Source organism: Diplotaxodon limnothrissa, linkage group LG15, assembly GCF_057381915.1.
Source record: "Diplotaxodon limnothrissa isolate DT_005_m linkage group LG15, D_limnothrissa_male_GT1.1, whole genome shotgun sequence".
NCBI lineage: Eukaryota > Metazoa > Chordata > Actinopteri > Cichliformes > Cichlidae > Diplotaxodon > Diplotaxodon limnothrissa.
The window spans coordinates 9,653,148-9,664,074 of record NC_140610.1 but is presented as its reverse complement, the minus strand read 5'-3'; the positions used below and the strand labels follow the sequence as shown (position 1 = coordinate 9,664,074).

At 39.3% G+C, this 10,927-nt stretch overlaps 2 protein-coding genes across 2 annotated transcripts; one reads left to right on the top strand and one right to left on the bottom strand.

The window, feature by feature from the left end:
* Positions 1–383: 383 nt before the first annotated feature.
* Positions 384–4,591, top strand: baalcb (BAALC binder of MAP3K1 and KLF4 b). The gene is made up of 4 exons (XM_085373439.1): positions 384–427; positions 667–880; positions 2,449–2,648; positions 4,427–4,591. Exons 2-4 carry the CDS (start codon positions 700–702, stop codon positions 4,589–4,591), a joined length of 546 nt encoding a protein of 181 aa, XP_085229565.1. The 5' UTR covers positions 384–427; positions 667–699.
* Positions 4,592–5,321: 730 nt separating this feature from the next.
* On the bottom strand, positions 5,322–9,683 carry nme6 (NME/NM23 nucleoside diphosphate kinase 6). Its single transcript, XM_085373123.1, has 6 exons — positions 9,649–9,683; positions 9,311–9,413; positions 7,722–7,824; positions 7,456–7,495; positions 6,644–6,804; positions 5,322–5,563 (listed from the first exon to the last, which is right to left on the bottom strand). Exons 2-6 carry the CDS (start codon positions 9,401–9,403, stop codon positions 5,412–5,414), a joined length of 549 nt encoding a protein of 182 aa, XP_085229249.1. The 5' UTR covers positions 9,404–9,413; positions 9,649–9,683; the 3' UTR covers positions 5,322–5,411.
* Between the last annotated feature and the right edge of the window lie 1,244 nt (positions 9,684–10,927).

Genomic DNA, 10,927 nt, shown 5'->3' with positions numbered 1-10,927 from the left:
TATGCGACTTTATGGCTTTACAGCAGCGCTCTCCACCTACATGATCTGAAGGGGGGGAGGGCTAAATAAGTTAAACAGGACGGTATAAAGAGCCCGAAGGCCTGACTGCGAACGGCTAATTCAGTGTCTGACAATCAGTGAAACCGAGAATTTATTTACATGCAATTTGAGGAAGACTTGATTTTGCAATACGTAGACAGATAGAAAAACACACATTTCAATAACTTCTCTCATCTCTCTCCTGTAGATTTGAACATGGTCTCCCTGGTCTACTTAATAATCAGAAGATGCTGCATAAACAAACCTAAACATAGCTGAGTTAACAGAGGGTGGGACCACATAATCTGCTCTCTGAAGGATAGAAGTTGATGCATACTAACTGTATGAGGGCCCTCAGCTTCTCCCACAGCTGTGTGCTGTGCTGTAAGTATGTGTTTGTGTCATATCTCTCATATGAGAGAATAACGTGCATAAATAAGTGTATTTGGATGACTCCTGTGTTGCAGAGGTCTGGTTGTTCACAAACAGTGCACAGCAGGCACACTGAGTAATTATCTCATCATTTTTAAGTCATTTAGATTGTTTTGCAGTGCATGTCGTGTAAAGAACTGGATCAGTAGACACACACTTAACATCACAGTTTCCTGTGATTCAAATCACTTCCAGTGTGAATCTTTTTGAGCTGGGAAGTGAAGAGTCATGGGCTGTGGGGGCAGCAGAACTAACGCTTTGGAGCCTCGCTACCTGGAGAGCTGGACAAAAGAGACGGAGTCGACATGGCTGACGAGCACAGACACAGATATCCCCTTGTCATCCATCCAGAGCATCCCCTCTGAGAACTCAGAGGCTGGCTTCACTTCTGAGAAAACAATCAGCCCTGGTAAGAAGAATGAATTACTGTATGGCTGAGCAGATGGGTGAATGAATACTGAATTAATCTCTTAACCGGAGCAGGCATTAATTTAACCTGCTGAAAAGAAATATCCTTGATTACTGTATGAAGAAATATAAAGGGGGCTGGGAGGCTTCCCCATCAGAATTTAATATATCTGTAACAGATGATTTTAAATCTGTTTGTTTTTGCATCAATCCGTAGTTTCTAATGTTATTGTTCTACTGCCGTTTTACATAAGTAAGGTACATCCTTTAAAATCTCACTGCTGTAAATAATTTGAACATACTAGCAATGACTTGCCCATTCTTTACACTCTTTCTATCAAAGCGGAGTGGACCATCTCTTCATGTCAAGGGCTGTGCTGATGGCATGCCTGATTTCAACAAGAATCCATTATGCAGAAGAAAGAAAACAGAAACATGAGTGACAGAGGAAGTATCCACTTTAGAGACCTTTGTTCTTCTAGTGTGCAGTTAGTTGTATGTGTCTCTACATACAGGTCAGGACATCAGAAACAGATAAATCTCTTAGATGGATCCTCTTCTTTTCTTTGAAGCCAAGGGGAGATGAGTCCGTAAATGGGGATGATAGGCTGCTTCAAAAGCCACTGTGCTCAAACAGGGCTCAGCTCTCATGGCAACAGATACAGGCATGAGTGAATGCAGGGAGAGGAGCCTTGATGTAATTGTGAAGGCAAATTGACTTGAGCTTCAATGTGGAGAGATAAAACAGACCCAAAATTGGCTAAATTAATCAGCAGCTGGGAACCAAACAGATTTTTATGACAATAATCATAATAAGTTGTGGTTCAGTATGTCTAGAGAAAATATTCATTAAAATGTCCTCATTTCGTGTTTTGGTTTTGTCCAACCTGCACCATATGTCATCTGTCATCATTAGACACATGGTCACACATTAACATCATTAACAGGGCGATCGTGGCTCAAGAGTTGGGAGTTCGCCTTGTAATCGGAAGGTTGCCGGTTCGAGCCCCGGCTTGGACAGTCTCGGTCGTTGTGTCCTTGGGCAAGACACTTCACCCGTTGCCTACTGGTGGTGGTCAGAGGGCCCGGTGGCGCCAGTGTCCGGCAGCCTCGCCTCTGTCAGTGCGCCCCAGGGTGGCTGTGGCTACAATGTAGCTTGCCATCACCAGTGTGTGAATGTGTGCGTGAATGGGTGGATGACTGGATATGTAAAGCGCTTTGGGGTCCTTAGGGACTAGTAAAGCGCTATATAAATACAGGCCATTTACCATTGATGAGGTGTACACACATCTGTAAAATGCAAACATCGACTACCTGCGAATAACTGATCACAGCTCACGCCTCCACAGTACCATCAAGTTGGTTCAGTGTAAGACAACTAAGTTGTCAATATGTAATCGCTACCGTTTCATTTACCGATGACTTCTAACAGAAGCTAATTGTGGCATAGCGGTTATCTTATCAAGCTGAAATTGATTAACTTCAAGAGAAAAAAAACGAAAATTCATAGAAATGTATAAAAGCTACAAACACATAAGCAGACATAGCTGAACCTCTACATCTTTACAGTTCCAGATTTCTTTGAAGACGGCCTCCCGCCACCGGCTCAGGCCTACCTAAAGGTCTGCTCGGCCATGTCTGAAGCCAGCCTGAACGATGTGAAGCCCAGCAGCACACCAACAGCACTGGGCTCTCCGCGGCAGGACACGACGATGCCTTCTTCTGGAACCACAGTGCAGCGCAGAAGTGTTTTGCACACTGAAGAGATTGTAAGCCTTTCCTTCTGTAATGTGTTTAAATGTGCTCGAGACAGCTCACAGCACCTTTTTTTCCCTGCAATACTGACCTACATCTAAGGTGTGGCACATCAAACATTTCGTTTCACATTTGGAGCTAAACACATTCATACAATCACTTCTAAGATTTTGCAAGCATGTCATTGAAATTTGTTAGAAAGCTATCTGACAAATCACAGGCAGACCATTTATTTTAATAGTATGTCAAAGACAAGAAATGTGATGTGTGGAGTGCCTCAAGGTACCTGTTTGGGACCACTGTTAGTTTTGGATTTTATTAACGATTCTTTTTTAAAAATTTTAATATCTCAATTGATATGTTAGATATTTGAAGGCAGTAGAAAATTGGATGAAAGATAATAAACTGATGTTTAATGTTAGCAAACCAAAGTGTATGGTAATGCAGGTATCAACCAAAAACAAAACAAATACTTAAGCTTAGGTAATAATAATATTCCCATGGAACAGTTGCAGACCAGGAGAGAAACTGATTAGGTAGAACAGTGGATTGTAAATTAACATGGTCGAAACATACTGATATTATAATTTAATAAGTAATATAGGTAGAGGTCTGTCAGTGGTGTGGTTTAAACATTAATGACATCAGAGGCTATAAAACATGTTTTAACCCTTGTGTGGTGTTCGTATTTTTGTTACTCAGCCAGTGTTCATGGGTCTGGTGGACCCGCTAGAGTTTTGGCTTTCCAAATTAACACTATCAAACAATTTTATGTTAAATTACTCAACAGATGTTTACTTCATCCCAATTACAAGACATATGAACAGCAAACATGGTTAATTTTTTCCCTTTACCTTTGTTAGATCACATTTATGAATTAATGTACTTCTCGTTTTTCTTTTATATAAAATGTTATAAATAAATCAGTTATAATCAAGTGGAGTGAGTGGAAAGACACAACACATTTACACGTGAAAAAATAATTAATTGTTTAATTTTTCTTTTGAAAAAAACTGAACACGGGTCTCACAGACCCGAACACCATACAAGGGTTAAATCAATTTGTTCTGTCGCAGTTTGATTACTGAAGTGTAATCTGGTTGAGTGCTTCATCAAAAGACATTTTAAAAAGTGCACACAGAAAACAATTTACAGAACTATGATAGGATAGAACTCCTTACCAGTTTATATTATGCAACAGAGTACTAAAGATGAATTAAAATATTTGTTAAGACATGAAGACCGAGACATAACGTGAAAAGGGAAAGACCATCTATGAATCGAGGAGGGGGCCAAAGGGTACATCTTTCACCATCTTACAATGCTGTGATGGCAGCCATTCCCCAACTCTCTGTGAATGATACTTATGGCCATTGACCAATGGTCTTTGATCAATGGTTGTTTATCAATGGTCATGACAATTTGCATATTAATGATCAAGGAACTGACCTGTCAACCTATTGTTCATTCAGTGGGCTGTTTTCAGTTACTGTGCAAATGTACTGTTTATAAGGTTGGGGTAACCTGCAGTCAGCTGAGACTGAAGAAGTCACTTGGATGCAATGAAGTAATGCAGATGTTGACTATTGCTTCTTTTGGTGTCCTTTTATAAACTAGTTTTATGTTCTGCGAAATTCAGTGCTGTCTGTATAAGCAGAATTGGCTTGTTTTACACTGACATGTTGTTGATGTTGGCTTGAGTGTGTAGGACCCCAGGAAGAATATTTACCACACTGTCAGTATTTCAGTGTTTTTTATTATTTTTTATTGTCCATTTATTCTCCATTAACAGACAAAATGGCAGGACAATCGGATGTCGACCAAGCAGGTGACCATTACAGTCACCCAGAGCATCCACCAGGTGGACAAGAACGGGAAGGTGAAGAAGTCCCTCACGACATATGAGGTCATGAAACCAGTGGAAGCTATCAAACAGGTGGCGACACAAAACGCCTGAGTGCAGGGGGACATTGGAAGAAGCCAAAAAATGAAAATAATTATGACTGTGAAAGAAATCGAACAGGTTTTGTGGTCTGACAGGTGTCGAAAGCACAAAAATCAGATTTCTAGTGCATTTAATACTTTACGATGTATGTTTTACTGACATGTTGGAGACTTTTACAAGAGACATTTGATCAAACAAGCATGGGGTAACAGGCAAAACAAAACGTGGTATGTTACAGCGAATGTCATATTAAAAGCAATTGTAGTATATTACAGCTGACAGCTTGTTTCCACATCAGTGTAAAGAAATCATTGCTTAGCACTGAACTCGAAAATAGTTTAATCCAGAGTATTTTCACATTTTAAGATGTGGTTGAACATTAACATAGGTGTAAAACTATTACTGCAATATTATTTAATATGATATAAATGTTTCATAGTTTTGTTACTTGGCATTGATGCACCATTTGTAGTCGCTGCTGTCCTACAAAGCAAAAGGCTCAGGAAACTGACTGTGACGATTGCACTATTTACAGTGAAGCCTGGACGGAGGTTTGTGATAATAAAATAGAAAAAGCGCTCACGAACAGCATCATGTTTTGTAAGATATCGAGGTTACTTTTTAAAATTCTGTCGTTATTTGTGTTTTCTAATGATAATAAATTACACACCGAAATGTACTGTCCTTTTAAAATGAACTCATTTGGCATGCTCAAAGACAATCAGGTAATCATGTGGCCTTCAGCTGAGGTACCTCTGTATATATGTGAGCAATAGATCAACAGTAATAGTCTTTATACTGATGATGTTGACAGCGTTGAGCTGATCTGGTGTCAGCTTGACAATGAAAGTGTGTGAATCTGGTTTTGATGGTCATAACGGATCTGCCCTGATCTAAACAATGGCTCCTCCTTTTTCATCCACTCATCTGCACAGAAGTCTGGGAAGAAGAAAGTAATCTCTCTTTGAGCCGACTCAAGAGAATCTACAGAAAACAATAACAGAATGGAAAATCAAAAATTTGCATAGTAATTACAGGCTTCTTTTTAATTGGTCTAAAAATGTCATTTATGTGCAACCAGAAAGACACGTTACTATAAAATATTAAGATGGATTCCAAGATCTGCTATGAAAATAAACGCAAATCTTAAACATTTCTTACATTTTCATGCAGCAATACTACTTGTCACATGTTCAAAATATAAATGTACAATACTGTGCAAAAGTCTTGAGCCTTCAATTCTTTATAGTTTTTTCCCAAATAAGCCAGACTTATAATAAATCTTATAATAGAAATCGCTCTCCATGATTTCTGCTGTTCCCTCATTTTCAGTCCAGTCCTTCTACCTGACCATCTTCTGAAGAATGTTTTGTTTGTTTTTTCATGTCCTTCAAAAAGCCTGGAGAACTATTCCTGAAACTACAGAAAGCTGTTTTTGCCTTTTATTTTCATGCATGTTTGCACGTTTCAATAAATCATTGTACCCATTTCCCAATTTTCTAGTGAAACAAAAAGAAAAGAGGAGGGTTTTGCACAGACTATGCCTATTCTGCCCAATGACACCAAACACCATTATAGAAACTGATGGGCTTTAAAAGATGTGAAATTGAGTCATGTGTAAAGTTATATATAGTTATAATAATAATGGATTGCATTTATATAGCGCTTTTTGGGGCCCTCAAAGCGCTTTACAATTCCACTATTCATTCACTCTCACATTCACACACTGGTGGAGGCAGCTACAGTTGTAGCCACAGCTGCCCTGGGGCAGACTGACAGAAGCGAGGCTGCCATATCGCGCCATTGCCCCTCTGGCCATCACCAGTAGGCGGTAGGTGAAGTGTCTTGCCCAAGGACACAACGACCGAGACTGTCCGAGCCGGGGCTCGAACCGGCAACCTTCCGGTTACAAGACGAACCACCAACTCTTTGAGCCACGATCGCCCCACTATTACCTCTTGCATATGTTTAAGATAATATATTCACAATAATAGATTATTAACATTACGCATATCATTTTGTTATCATTTTTTTAGCATTATGAAGCTTGGGAGCTTTTTTTACCCGAGCCATGAGTTGTGTTCCTTGTGTCTGTGAGTCCAAACTGGCCCCTGATGGAAGCAGGCGAGTTGAATCTGGCTCTGAACACTTTGGTCGGCCCCATCAGTTCTCTCCAGTGGCTTATGGCATCCTCCCTGGCTAAAATGTACGCTCGCATTGGCCCACTGAGGACAAATTTCCACAGCAGTCATGAATCTGACTTTGAACACTGCTGATGTTTTCTAGATAACATACCAAAAAAAAAAAAAAACACTCTTCATACAAATCTAATCTATTCACCCCCAGGACCTCCTGGGAAGACAGTTCAGCCATAAATAAATCCGTTTTAGCTAAACAATGCCAGCTGGTGCGGCATCAAGCTTGACTGGCTGACACACTTGAAGATGCTTCCTATGTTTGCGATATCAATAGCAGCAGTCAGAGAAGGGTTGCTGTAGCAACTACTGCTTCACTGCTGTGAGCAGACAAAAAAAAAAGACAAAGTAATTACAAACGCCTTTAACAATCCAATGGAGGCTCGCAGCAGGAGGACCTATTGTGAGTGGTCTGCATAGCGATATTTAGGCTACTGCACCAGGGAATTGTGTTCTAAACACGAATAACTGAAACTCCTGTTGTCCTGTTTTGGGAAAATCGTTTACTGGTGCCTTACTGAGCATGAAATTGGAGTGCTATCAGCAGAGGTGCTGATGGCTCTCCATCCATTATTCCATTTAAAATACAACACCCAACAACAATCATCCAAACACATAAAATTGTAACTCAATCACATGGAGTCAACGAAATCTGTCCATGATATAAGCATGGAGGCTTACCTTGACATGAATTCAACAAGTCTTTGATAGAAGAATCTCCCTGAGATTTGTAAAACAGAAATAATAAAGAAAGAAAGAATAAAGACCTTCAATAACAAAAAGGAGAAATCAGCTATCCTTCATTTGACAAGACATTTATTTCTTTTAACTCTCATACATACAGTGCACCCTGCTAAAATAGGCTGCTGACTCATTTATTTGGGTACATCATATACTACAGCAGTATTTTTAAGTAAAGCTTAAACACAAATGAATTGTTTCCAAACCTGAATGTTCAGCATAAAACCTCTCAGAGTCCTGTCGTCTCCAGACCAGATCTTTGCATCTAACAATCCCAAAGTTGTTGTCTAGAATTCTCTGGTGAAGAGCCTGAAAGACAGAAATCACGATGTTTGTCCTCCAAGTTGCATCAAAACATGACTGGATCAACTTTAGATGCTTTTTCCTGTGTGTAGATTTTTTTGCAGAGAAAAAGTTAAAAATTGACAGCTCTGCTTCAAAAGGTCATCCTCTTGTGCTTTAACTTGAGATGACAATAAAGTAATGCACATTAACAAGTGAAATTAAACCTATCACTGATGGAATATTTTATGATAGACACAGCTGCTATGATTTTGAAGCGTCCAGGTCTGTGAGGTGAGCAAATGCTTCTTTACCACTCGATAAAATTGATATCAGAACAGAAAACATCAATTAATTAATTGCTGTTTTATTTGACAGTGGGTTAAAAAAAAAAGCAATTAAACGGAAAGATATGTTCATTTATGCTTCATTAATTCCAAAAACTAATCTTTATAGATTAAACAAATAAGGAACACAGTATTTAAATCACACCATGCAAACTGTTACGCCCTGAGAAAGAGCAACAAATGTTTGAAATCTTGAAAAATTAAAATAACATTCACTGGTCATTTTATTAGGTACAGCTGTTCAACTGCTCATTCATCAAATCAGCCAATCACATGGCAGCAAGTTAATAGACATGTAGGCATGATGAAAACAACCTGCTGAACTTCAAACAGACCATCAGAATAGATGTATTTCAGAAATCGATGATCTACTTGTTGGGGCCTGAGGTCAGAGAAGGATGGCCAGACTGCTTTGAGCTAATAGGAAGGCAACGGTGACTCAAACAATCGCCCATTACAACCAAGGTCTGCACAAGAGAATTTCTCAACATGTTGAACCTTGAAGCAAATGGGCTACATGAGCAAAAAGAAAACACTGGGTGCCAGTCCTGTCAGCACAGAACAGGAAACTGACTCCACAATTCACACAGGCTCACCTTAACTGGACAACAGAAGAGTGGAAAATGTTATCAGGTTCTGATGAGTCTCCATTTCTACTGTAACATTTGGATGGTAGAGTCAGAATTTTGTGTAAACAACATTAAAGCAGGGATACATCCTGCCTTGTATAAATAGTTTAGGCTGATGGTGGTTGTGTAATGATGGAGATTTTCTTGGAACACTTTTAGTACCAGTTGAACAACACTTAAATGCCACAACCTGTCTGAGTATTACAACTGTCAGAAAGCTCAAAATATCTCAAACTGGTTTCTTGAACATAGACAATGAGATAACGGCACTCAAATGGCCTCCACAGATCAGTCACCAGAGCTCAATCCAATAGAGAACCTTTGGGATGTGTGGGAACAAGAGAGTCTCATCATGAATGTACAGCCAACAAATCTGCAGCAACTGTGTGATGCCATTATGTCAATATCAACCAAAATCTCAGAAGAATGTTTGCAGCACCTTGTTGAATCTGTGGTAGTCTGTAGCTTTCAGACTACAACTTCAACTGTGTAATCTTAGGTCTTAAACTCTGTAACTTAAACATCAGGGCAGCTTACCTCTAGCATCAAAGGATGAGCCACAGCATCTGGTTTGATGACCGCCAGGGTGAGCTGCAGCACTTTGGACAGGCGAGCACTTGTCAGCAACATTATCTAAAGACTGAACAGAAAATACGCCCTCAATGATAAGATCCAACTCGCCTAAAAGTACTTACATTTTTAGTTAAATTAATACAAAACAAACACCACAAGCAACGAAGATGCGACTTCTTTTTCGATTTTTTTTTATCGTTAATTTACCATTAATATAAATCATATAAAGTTAATAAAAATACGAAGATTTTCTGCGTGACAGTTTCCAACCCATCAGTGCTAAGTTCGTGACTGACACTAACCTCTGTTGTGACTTCTGTCCAAAAAAGAAAAAACAATCAGTTTGTAACGGGGAGCAGAGCAACGGCCGCCGACATACTGTTAAATAAAAACGCGTAATTTTTGTGGAGTTAGCGGTTATCTACAACTGTAGCGTGTGAATATAGTCTGCATCCTTGCTTGTCCAATTACACCAAAAACAATGCTAAAAATGTGAAAATTAGCTGAACGAGTCGTTGTTTGGTCTGTCCGTTCGTAAAAAGGGTCCCCAGAAACAGTGCCAGCAGAGTTTGTTCCCCCGCGAGAAGAAGTAAAAACATAGATTTCATGTCTTATAAATTTTAGTTCTAATAGAAGCTTTTTGGAATTATTTTTCTTGATTTCCACAAAATGTGTATGTAGAATAGGAACGTAACTACACGTAGGTACTGGCATACTGAGATTCCATATATAAATACTGCACTTATTATTGCATTTGGCAGTGGAATGAGACAAATACTTTCCTATTGTTCCCGTATTGGAACGCTAGGAAAATGGAAAAATGTCATCTGGTCAGAAGGCAGTGTCAGAATTTGATGTAAATTACACAAAAGCATGGATCCATAATTCTTTATATAAACTGTTCAGTGTAAACAGTATAATGATGTGGGAGATATTTTCTTGGAAAACTTTAGTACCAACTAAGCATTGCAAAAAAGTCACAGCATGCCTGAGTATTGTTAATGTACAGATAACACTCCATGTCACAAAGATCAAATTATCTCAACAGTGAGTTCACTGTACTCAAACGACGCAGTCACCAGATCTCAATCCACTAAGATGTGGGAGAATTGGAGATTTGCATCATGGATGTGGAGCAGACAAATCTAGAGCAACTGTTTGATGCTGTCATGTCAATATGGACCACAAATTTTTGAGGAATGTTTTCAGCACTTTGTTGAATCTGTGTCCTGGAAAATTTAGACAGTTCTGAAGGTGAGGAGTAGGGGAGTGGGTGCAAACCAATACTAGCAAAATATACCAGATCAAGTGTCCAGTGAGTGTGCCCTTCTCGTTATTAATGTTTAATTTGTTTCCTAGATTATTGGAAGGAAATTCTTTGTACATATACACTAAATGAATATTGCACCTGGGTTGTCTTGTAAAGCAAAGGACCAGCAGTTCCAAGTATGTGATATAAACGATCGATATAGAGAAATTTCCCTGCACATCAAAGTGAGCAAGAATGTTTGAACATAAAACCGAGACGTCGAGTTCAGCAGCACACCAGCTACAAGCAGGGACTGGAACGAGACAGATTTT

What these genes read in the sequence shown, in the direction of transcription:
- baalcb (XM_085373439.1), top strand. Translation starts at nt 700, where the DNA reads ATGGGCTGTGGGGGCAGCAGAACTAACGCTTTGGAGCCTCGCTACCTG. An exon ending in TGAGAAAACAATCAGCCCTG is followed by an intron (nt 881 to 2,448) that starts GTAAGAAGAATG and finishes ACATCTTTACAG; the next exon opens with TTCCAGATTTCTTTGAAGAC. An exon ending in TTTTGCACACTGAAGAGATT is followed by an intron (nt 2,649 to 4,426) that starts GTAAGCCTTTCC and finishes CTCCATTAACAG; the next exon opens with ACAAAATGGCAGGACAATCG.
- nme6 (XM_085373123.1), bottom strand. Translation starts at nt 9,403, where the DNA reads ATGTTGCTGACAAGTGCTCGCCTGTCCAAAGTGCTGCAGCTCACCCTG. An exon ending in GTTTTATGCTGAACATTCAG is followed by an intron (nt 7,496 to 7,721) that starts GTTTGGAAACAA and finishes TACAAATCTCAG; the next exon opens with GGAGATTCTTCTATCAAAGA. An exon ending in GAACACAACTCATGGCTCGG is followed by an intron (nt 5,564 to 6,643) that starts GTAAAAAAAGCT and finishes TGTTTTCTGTAG; the next exon opens with ATTCTCTTGAGTCGGCTCAA.